Source organism: Oryzias melastigma, linkage group LG5 (genome assembly GCF_002922805.2).
Source record: "Oryzias melastigma strain HK-1 linkage group LG5, ASM292280v2, whole genome shotgun sequence".
Taxonomy (NCBI): Eukaryota; Metazoa; Chordata; class Actinopteri; order Beloniformes; family Adrianichthyidae; genus Oryzias; species Oryzias melastigma.
In genome coordinates this window covers 35,687,321-35,698,336 of record NC_050516.1, presented here as the reverse complement: position 1 = coordinate 35,698,336, position 11,016 = coordinate 35,687,321, and the positions used below count along the sequence as shown (strand labels likewise).

Below are 11,016 nucleotides of genomic sequence, written 5' to 3'. Positions count from 1 at the left end.
TTGAAGTTTATCTATTTTTTCAGCTACATGCTAGCAGCTCTGGCTTATTTAACCTCTTTTTGCAGTTTTTGTGGCTATTTTGGAGTTTAGTTAATATTTCACCAACATATTTGCTGATTTGTCTAATTTAGGCTTTTTTTCATGGTTGTTGTCAAGTTTAGCTATTTTTTCAGCTACATTATAGCTGTTTTGACAAACCTAAGCTTTTTTTTTCTTTTTATAGTTTTTACTAGACAAGTTTGGCATTTAGCTTATATTTTAGTTGACTATCAGCTTCAGTGTTTTCAGCAATTAATTTCAGTTTTTTCTGCTATCAGCTTGAGTGTTTTCAGCAATCAATTTAAGTGTTTTCAGCTATCAGCTTCAGTGTGTTCAGCTGTCAGCTTCAGTGTTTTCAGCTATCAATTTCAGTGTTTTCAGCTATCAATTTCAGTGTTTTCAGGTATCAGCTTCAGTGTTTTCAGCTATCAGCTTGAGTGTTTTCAGCAATCAGCTTCAGTGTTTTCAGCAATCAATTTAAGTGTTTTCAGCTATCAGCTTCAGTGTTTTCAGCAATCAATTTAAGTGTTTTCAACTATCAGCTTCAGTGTTTTCAGCTATCAGCTTGAGTGTTTTCAGCTATCAGCTTCAGTGTTTTCAGCAATCAATTTAAGTGTTTTCAGCTGTCAGCTTCAGTGTTTTCAGCTATCAGCTTCAGTGTTTTCAGCAATCAATTTAAGTGTTTTCAGCTATCAGCTTCAGTGTTTTCAGCAATCAATTTAAGTGTTTTCAGCTATCAGCCTCAGTGTTTTTAGCTGTCAGCTTCAGTGTTTCAGCAATCAGTTTCTGTGTTTTCATCTGTCAGCACTAGCATCTTCAAGGGCCAAATTCATTAAAAAAAACTGTTTTAGAGTTTTCAATAAATGTTTATCCTGTGACCTAAGGTGTGTTTTGGATTTTGGCCCCCTGTGCGATTGAGTTTGACACCCTGGTCTACAGTTTTGTCAAAGATGATTAATTTTCAGTTTCAGACAGTTTTCCGCACAGCAACTAACCGCTTTGTTCTTGACACAAGATGTGAGCATCAAATCTCTGTTACACACCCAAACATTTGGTGTCTCCGACGGCGTAGACGGACGCCGCACGGGGTTTGTTGGTCACCAGGGCCAGCTCTCCAAAGTATTGTCCTCTGGAGCAGCGAGCCACCTCTATCTCCACGCCGTCCAGCTGGCCGGCCTTCTGCACCACAACACACAACCCGGTGAGGATCTCCATCCACAAAATAATTAAAACGTGACCTTTTTATCTAAGTGAAGACGGATTTACTTTGGATTTGATCATGATCTTCACCTCTCCTGATTCCACGATGAAGAAACAGTCAGCTTTGTCTCCCTGTGAGCAGCAGAAACACTCAAGTCTAAACGTGTGTTAGGGAGTCGTAACAAGGAAGGAAAAGTCTCAAACCTGAGTAATGATGCGTTCCCCATCGTTGAACGTCCGTACTCCCAACACATCAACGATCTTCATCCTCTCTGACAGCTGAAGGACAGAAGGTCAAGAGAACGCCTCAAACGTCAGCCATCTTTCATCTGCATCTGGAGGTGTTTTGAGTTTCCAACCTCAAGAGACTTCAGGAGAGGAACGCACTCGATGAAGGCCTCGTACATCCTCCTCTTCTTCGCGTTGTTCTTCACAATCAGTCGGTGGAAGGTGGCTCGGTCCTGATGATGGAGAGTATCAGTTCATTTGGGTTTGGTAAGCAGAGCCGGCCTGGGGCATAGGCGAGCTAGGCGGCCGCCTAGGGCGCCATCTGCTGTAGGGGGCACCAATTGCGATGCTGTTTTTTTTTTCTTTTACAGTTGAACACACCACTCATTTCATGTAAAATGTTTTTTTAAAGTTATTATTAAAACCATAAATAAAATAACTCAGAAGTTTGACATAATAATTTCGTCAGGATCAGATCTTCATTCATGATCACATTAGGGCTGCTACGATTAGTCGACTAATCGACTATTAAAATAGACGATGACTAATTTCATAGTCGTTTAGTTGTTACTTTATATTATATGGAGTCAGAGTGTAGCACAGTTAAAAGTTATAATGGTAATCTGCTAGCTTTTTGGACTATTTTGGCGTTTATTACGTTTAGCTAATATTTCAGCTACATGCTAGCAATTTTAACTAATTTAGACATTTTTCAGTTTTCCAGGCTATTTTAGAGTTTAGCTAACATTTCAGCTACATGCTAGTCGTTTTGCCTAACTTAGACTTTATTTAGGTTTTTTAGGTTAATTTTGCATTTAATATTTTAACTGGCTATCAGCTTCAGTGATTTTAGCTAACAATTTCAGCATCTTCAGCGGCCAAATTCAGCATTCACACTAGCATTATTGCAGATAATGCTATATATATCATTTTTAGTTAGTTTAAAGCTAATGATGGTAAAGATATGTGGTTTACATCCAGTTTGTGCATGATTCAATTAGTCGATTAGTCGGAAAAAAGTAATTGGTGATTAGTCGACTATTAAAATAATCGTTACTAAATCACACTCACCAGAGCCCACAGGGCGCCGTCCTGCTTCGCCACGATGGTTGCAGCGCGTGGCGTGTTGTACATGAGAGCCAGCTCGCCAAAACTCCCCTTGTTGTTGTATTTCCCAACACAGATGTTCGCCCCGTCCTTCTGCACATAAATGTCAAACACGCCCCTGGAAGAGGAGCAGAAGCAGAGGGGAACCGGAATGATGCAGCCCAACCACGAGACAGGATTCTGATGGAGGCAGCTTGCTTACTTCTCAATGACGTAGAAGTTATCTCCATCGTCTCCCTGATCGATGATGTGCTCCTCCGGTTTGACCAGAACCTCAAACATGGCGTCCAACACTTCAGAGAACTGCTCCTGGAATCAAAAGGGTGCAAACACTTTGACCTCACACAGGAAGAGACACTTCAGCTGCAATCGTTTTGCATCATTTTTAGGTCTACTATTCCAGCTACTGTTGGGTGAAATCTTGAAAAATTGAAAAGTTACAGTAAATCAAAGAACAGAAACACTGGAGCTCCATTGTTAAAGGATTTAAACATTACTTCAAACCTTATACTGGCTCTGAGTCAGCTTCAGCGTCAATATTTAAGATTCTTATATTAATTTATAAAATAATTATTACATTTACTATATTATATCAGTATAATTTATATTTTCATGGAAATATACTTTCATTTTTATCAGAATGTATTATTATGTATTAGTTTAGATGCTGCATATTGTTTTTAAATTAAATAAATTAATAATAAAACAAATCAAATTAAAGCTGAAGGAAATACAAAAACTACTTAAAAACCAAGAGAAAAAATTCTGTATTTTTCTCATAAATCTCTAAAGTGGATAAAACCTTCATATTCTCATGTAGGCTGTTCTATGGAAGCTTTTTGAGTTATATTTGAGCCAATTGACAATTTAATTTGCAAATTCATCATTGAGAAATGCATACATTTAAATAAAATAACTTTATGAACTGTGGGATTAGGCATGTTTGAACCTTTAATTGAAGCTAAATGTGAACTCAAGAAACTGCTGAAAGTTAACTTTGACCCGATTATGAACTCGAGAGCATTTCCCTTGAAATGAGACCTTTACAGTCTCTCATGCATAACAACGAAGAACGATTACGTGGCCCTAAACTTGTTCTTAAACTGTAATGTAGCACTGATTCTGCTCAAATTACTGATCTTTTTTCTTTTAAACGTATTATTTTTTTTATTATTATAATTATTCTTTGATGGATACAATCTGCACAAATTGTCTTTTTTAATTAGAATATTTAATGAGAATATTTAGATTATTGTTACTGATTTATCTGTGGATGTTTTGAAATTTGATTAATGATCCTTTATAACCTGAATCTATTATTGTAGAGTATAAATATTTAACATTAAGTCCTGAACCGGATGTGATCATTCATGTAGAGTTAATGGTATGTTCCAGCCGGGATGGGATTATATATGTTTGCTTCCTTCCACTCCTTTTCATGTAATATTACCCGATTGCTTGAAATAAACCGCTTCATTCATTTATTCATTCATTCATAATACTTTGAATTATGGCTCAAAAAAACTTCAATAGAATGGCTTACATGAGGATGTGAGCTCCGGTGCTAAAGGGTTCAAATGTTTTTATTCTATGTATTGTTTTTAGATGAAATAAATTAATTTCAAAAATCTAATTAAAGCTTGAGGAAATGCAAAAACTACTTAAAAACTAAGAAAAAAAATTATATTTTTCTTATAAAGTGGATGAAAGCCTCACATCCTCATGTGGACCAAATCTATGGAAGTTTTTTTGAGCCATAATTCAAAGTATTATGTATTTCACAATTGACAATTCAATTTGCAAACTCATTATTGATCAGGAAACGGTTTCCTTTCTTGTACCTTTGCCAGAGTTTTAAAGATCAGGATGTCTTTGCATGCGTCCTGCAGACGCTTGCGCTGCTCGTCTGTTTTGGGATGCACGACCTGAGGCTCCGTGTCATTGTCCTCATCTTCATCAGGGTTGTAGGCTTCTGCACAAACTGCAGCGAACCAAAAACACATGCAGACATGTCATACTTTCCCAAAAATGAAGCAGTGAATCATCATGTTGTCGCTACTGACCTGCAACCCTGCGGCTGCATCTGTCAGCGGAGGCCTCTGCAGAGTCACAGGAAACACTGAAACTCCTCAAACATGGATGAAGGTCAAACGTGCTCAGGGATTAGTGGGAATACTCACTAACGATGCTTCTCTCCTCTTCTTCATCTTCATCGTCGTCACTGATGCTGGGGTTTGAGGCGGTTTCAAAGGCGTCCTCCTCCTCCTCTTCCTCTGCAGGCCCGGTGGTCTGGCTCTCCGCTGCCTGCTCATTTCTTTGGCTCTCCAGAACTTGCGTGAAGTGCTGCACAGCAAACTCGGCCAGGTTTGTAGGCCTGCGGCGAAGAACCTCCACCGTGTAGCCCTGCAGCAGCTCCTTCAGCCCCTCCGGGATCTCAAACTTACTCATCATTCAGCTTCAGGGCCCAAAGCTCGACTTTGGAAAACTTTTGATGCTTTGACGACGTCGGATGATCCAAAAATGAAAACATACAGTTCCAGTCTGAACTAATATCACAGCATCTCCTCCCCCCTCAGCAAAGTATTGATCTTTTTATTTAGAACAGCCTGTCGGAAAGTATCGACCTGGACTTTTCGCTTCATCCCCGATTAAACTCTAGCTGATGGATTCAGTATCAGGCCTTCCTGATTTGCATAGAGACTGTTGTCCAAAATGTCAGCTGATGCTTCAGTTCAGATTTACAAAGAAAAAGTAAATACAACAAATTAACTCATCTTTGTTTTCTAAAAAAAAAAATAATAATTTCAAAATAGCAACAGAAATACTGGAATATTTGAGTTGGAACCATTTTAGGTCAAATGCTGGCCGCTTTTAGCAAACCTATTTTACATTTTTTTAATCGTGCAAATGCTTACAAAGCATTCACACTGCACTGATTCTCTCTGTATTTTTTTGGCACGTAAACTCAATCATACTTTCAATGATTTCAGCAATCTTGGTATCAAAACAATCAGCACGTTCAAGACACTACTGCTTGTATTTTTTATATTCATAAACTTTGTTTTTTGGAATATTGAGCAAAATATGCCCCATTGGAAACGAATGACGAAGTCTTTTACATTTTTAATTAAATAGGCAACAAACCTTTAAATATATTCATGGGCTAGGTTTTCATATTTTATTCTAATTTTCAAAAATTTGATGTTTACCAAATATTTCAGCAACATGCTAAAGTTTTTGGCAAATTTGGGGTTTTGATAGGCTAATTTAGAGCTTAGCTTCTATTTTAGCAACAGCTAACATTTTGAATAAATTAGTTTATTGAGGAATGTAAGGGTATTTTGGAGTTTAACTAGTATTTAAACTAAGTTTTTTTTTTGCTAATTTGGCATCTGATGAGGTTTTTTTATGCAAATTTGGAGTTTAGCTTCTGTTTTAAGCAACATGCTAACGTTTTTGGATATATTTTAAAAAATCTTTTATAGTAATTCTCCAAAAAATTGGAGTTTACCAAAAATTTTAGCAAAATGATAACGTTTTTAGCTAATTTTGGGTTTTGATGGGCTTATTTAGAGCTTAGCTTCTATTTTAGCAACAGGCTAACATTTTGACTAATTTAGTTTATTGAGGAATTTAAGGATATTTTGGAGTTTAGCTTGTATTTAAGCAAAGTACTAGCCTTTTTTTGGCTAATTTGGCCTCTACTGAGGTTTTTTATGCAAATACGGAGTTTAGCTTTTGTTTTAGCAACATGCTAACGTTTTTGGATATATTTTTAAAATCTTTTAAAGGAATTCTCAAAAAAATTGGAGTTTACATAATATTTTAGCAACATGCTAATTTGGGGTTTTGATAGGCTAATTTCGAGCTTAGCTTTTATTTTAGCAATAGGCTAATATTTTGACTAATTTAGTTTATTGAGGAATTTAAGGGTATTTTGGAGTTTATCTAATATTTAAGCAAAGTACTAGCTTTTTGGCTAATTTGGCATTTACTGAGGTTGTCTATGCAAACTTGGAGTTTAGCTTCTGTTTTAGCAACATGCTAACGTTTTTGGATATATTTATTAAATCTGTTATAGTAATTCTCCAAAAAATTTGAGTTTACCAAATATTTTAGCAACATGCTAACGTTTTTGACTAATTTAGTTTACTGAGAATTTTTTATGCTATTTTGGAGTTTAGCTAGTATTTAAGCTATTTTTTAATAATTTGGCTAATTTGGCATCTACTCATTTTTTTGGGTTAATTTGGAGTTCAACTCATATTTCAGAAGCATTAAATATTTTAGGAAAATTTGCATGTATTAAGGATATTTAAGCAATTTTGCTACATTTTTTTTTATTTAGGTCAACTTAAGTACCCTTTTTTATAGTCCTTTAACAAAATTTCCCGTCTTTTAGTAAATTTAACATTTTGCAAATAGTTTTTCCATTTTCAGCAAATCCCCTTAGCAGTTAAAGTAAATTGCGTCACTTTTTAAAGCAAAAAGCCTCAGCTCCTTCAACGACTACTTCCAGCAAAAAGCATTCACACTATTATAGCAGGTAATGCAATTTTTCTAATTAGAATTTTAAAATTCATGTCATAACATCATATCTTTCAACAGAAACTGTCCAAAAAACAAACAAACAAAAAAAAAAACAGCAAGAAAAGTTTGGAGACAAGATAATTTCTAAAGATGGATTATATTTTTAATTCTCTGTACATGCTGACATTCAAAAACCCTTCAATCATTCTCACTTCCATTGCTGCTCTGACGTCGGTCGGTGTCTGGGATGTTTGGTCACCATGTGTGGAGGACATGTACAGAACAGAGTTGAGCTGAGAGATGGAACACACACACATGAAAATGCAACAAAACACACCTTTCCCTGATACGCACAGCTGCGTACAGACAACAAAAGGTAAGGCACATGTTCCTGTCACTTCATCTAGAAAACAAAACAAGCAAAACTATCAAGAATGAAGTCGAACCAAAAGAGTCACAACATTCTAATGCGTTAGTGTGTATGTGTGACAATCACAGCTGCATCAAACTCCCAGCAGGTCTGAGTCATCCTACAGTACAACATGATTCAACAATGATCAGGTACATAAAAAATCTTTAAAATCTTTTCTCTTTATTTGGTGTGTGTGTGTGTGTGTGTGTCGGTTCCGCTGAGCTTCCATCACAGATCCGGAGCTAACCAGTTTAAAAACTTCATGGCCATCTCGAATCCTAAGAAACACGCCTGGAGACAGAAGACAAACAAGTGTGGAGTTCAGTCACAGAACAAACAGAAAAAATACAAGTCTGCATCAAAAATGGATCAACAGTGACGACTCTAAAGAAACTGGTTTCAGTTTGCAGAAACACACAAAATGTGGTTTTGAAAGCTCTGGAGCTGCGTTGTGTTTTTTATATACAATTTCCCAACTTAGGATGATTTCAGTTTTGAACTTAGTGATCCACTTGATTCTCATTTATAGACCAACTCTGATGAAAACTGTTTTTAATCATATTCTTTTCTGATTATGGAGGAGATATATAAGGAAAAATAAGCTTAAAGCTACATTTATTTCTTTATTCAAATCACTGTGAATCAGAAACCAATGAAGTTAGAAAAAGATTGTATTTTTTACAAAGAAAATACAAAGGGTGGTCCAGAAGATTCCGGCTTTGCTCCATTTTGATCCATCCCTTTACAGACAAATAGATTCATGAACATCTTTGTTTTCCTCATCTGAGCTGGATCTATGGAAGGATTTTTGTGCCACCATATTCCAAGCAAAAGTATTAGTTTTGAGATAAAAACTGTCTAAATTGCAAAAAGAAATGTTAGCAATAAAACTTCATAATTTGCCAATGAAAATATTTATTATTTGCTTTCAAAAATCGTATTTTTACTTTCGAGAAATATTTTTGCGTTTGCAATCTTGTTTTTTGCTTTCAAAAATGTATGGGTTTGCGAAGGGTTTTTTTTTTTTTTGCTTTTGCAATTTTTTTCGCTGTCAGAAAATATTTCTGATTTTGCGAACCTTTTCTTGCTTTCAAAGATATTTTTACATTGGCAAACTTTTTTTGTTTTGAAAAAATATTTGTGCCTTTGCAGCAATTTTTTTAATGAGTTTTGCCTAATCTGGCTATTCTTTTTTTAAAGCAAAAAAAAGTTTGCAAGCGCAAAATTTTTTAAAGCAAAAAAAAATTTTGAAATTAAATATTACATATTTTAATTTGCAAATAATCACTGTTGTTTTTAACACTGTACAATTTGCATGCAATTTAGAAATTTTTTATCTCAAAACTGTGACTTTTTCTTGCAATATGGAGGCACAAAAATCCCTCCATAGGAATCTGGATCAAAAATGTACAGCTGAGTTGTGAACTAACGGTAAGCTAGGGAGAGAGCATGTAAACAGAGAGCTCTCTGAATTCCCACTCTAGTTCCTAACTACTAAACTACATAGTACAGGACTCTCTAGTGCCCTGGATTTTAAAAGGTAATTCAGACACGATGCTCAATACTTTATTTTTCTAAACACCTGATTTAACTTCACAAAGTGAAAATCGAATAAATACGAACATTTCACGACATCTATTTATGAATCTACTGTGTTCTGATGGTGAAAATATGGATGGTTTACTGAAAAATTACATTTAAACGCGTTTCTTTTCACAAAAATTGTTTAACTTAAATGCATTACGGTCTATATTCACTAATGGAATGAGCATCGATGCACGCTAGTTTATTACAAAGACTTCTGGGAAATTTCTAGTGCACTTTAGTTTGAAATTCAGACATAGTCAATAGTTAAAAAACAAAACAAACAAACGAAAAAAACATCTTAATTAAAAAAACAGTGGGAAAGTTTTGAAAACTGATCAAAAGATGATTGGAGTGGGTCCTTTTATTTTATATCTTTAATCTTTAATTATCCAGACAAGAGAATTAAGAAAATAAATTATTTTCAGCTGTGGTCCTTGTTATTTCATGGATGAAACACCACAGATGTGGATCAGTTTATTATGTTAAGTTCTATTTATTCCATAATTTCTGCTTGATGATTGAATATGAGTCTTTCAGAGTGACGTCACTGATGGAAACATGAAGTCCACTCACCGCGTTTGCCGGGAACGCTCTGAGCATGACGGCGTTGAAGCCTTTATACAGAGACGCGACGCCCTCCTCCCGGATCAGCTCCCGAAGAACGTCTCGGAAGCCGTTGGGATATTTTCCTTCAGGAGCTGAAACAAACACAAACTCAGCAGGAACTGACAAGAAGACGACGAAGAACGTCAACCAGCCGTTCGGGTCAAACTAACCCGTCTGGAAGCGAGACTTGAGGACGTCAGGAGGAATCGCCACGGCCCAGTTACAGATCCCGGCCACTCCTCCGGCAAACAGAACACTGGGAATGCTGAGCTCGTTGTGGCTGTGCAGAGAGCAGGGCATGATGGGTATCGGCTCCGAGGTCGCTCGGAGACACGATGACACGCCGGAGACGCTCACCTTTTTCCCGCCGGCGTGAGGAGGTTTTTGAGCCACTCGTAAGACATGAAGTACATTCCACTCGCCGGGACGTCTGCTCACACAACAACACACAACCTTTACACTGCAGCCGACAAACACTGACCACAGGAAAACATCAACATCTTCAATCTTGAGCTAAATTATTACAGTGGGATAAAATCCAAGAAAAAAACGAGGATTAAAAAAAAAAAAAAAAAATCAGACGAAAACTTTTGAACTACTACAGACTCATAATATTTTGACTAAAATAAAAAAACCAGAAGTGAAAAGAAGCTGCTGCTGTGTTGCTAAGCAACCGAGTCACATGACTTTGGAAGCTTCTTGTAGACACATGTCTACAGTTCTACAGAAAATAGAAGCAAAAACACCTTTTACTTTTCAAAAATGTTAAAATTTAACATAACGGACATTTACTTGATCAATAAAGATGTGTTCGGTTGATTAAATACTGTGGGAAGAGTTATAAATGTACAGTATTTACATCAACTTTCTTATTTCACAACTTCAGAACAGCAAAGCTAAAAAAACAATCTGCACAAAAAATGTTCAAGAAACAAAACAAAACTTCTCGTAAGAATCAGAAACTTTTTTGTATATTGTCCTCAAATAAAACTTAATTAAGTAGTCTAATAAAAATTATATATATATTTATTGCAAAATTTAAGGCTTTAAAAAAAATAAAACCAAAAATTGATAAAATTCTGGAGCCATTTTTACTGATACTTTAAAAAGTACATGTTCTGGTCCACTGAAAGGTTTTTTTTAGATGAACATTAGCACAAATTTATTCTTTTTTTTTTAAATTAAACTTTTGTTGAACTAGGTGAGCTATTAAAAACGTGTTCTTATTTACAATAAAGACTTGATTTGTTCCCAAACAGCTAATTTTAAACTGTTAGACATAACTTTATCTTACCTTTTAGATCTGG

At 35.7% G+C, this 11,016-nt stretch overlaps 1 protein-coding gene across 1 annotated transcript in view; it reads right to left on the bottom strand.

Annotated features, from left to right (window-relative positions):
• prkar2ab (protein kinase, cAMP-dependent, regulatory, type II, alpha, B) overlaps positions 1–11,016 on the bottom strand; it is an 18,344-nt gene that overhangs the window by 3,357 nt on the left and 3,971 nt on the right. Inside the window, 10 exon segments of the mRNA XM_036212097.1 lie at positions 1,083–1,218; positions 1,306–1,371; positions 1,444–1,518; positions 1,599–1,700; positions 2,539–2,692; positions 2,777–2,883; positions 4,416–4,555; positions 4,638–4,673; positions 4,755–5,017; positions 10,061–10,139. Coding sequence (XP_036067990.1) covers positions 1,083–1,218; positions 1,306–1,371; positions 1,444–1,518; positions 1,599–1,700; positions 2,539–2,692; positions 2,777–2,883; positions 4,416–4,555; positions 4,638–4,673; positions 4,755–5,017; positions 10,061–10,139 — 1,158 coding nt within the window.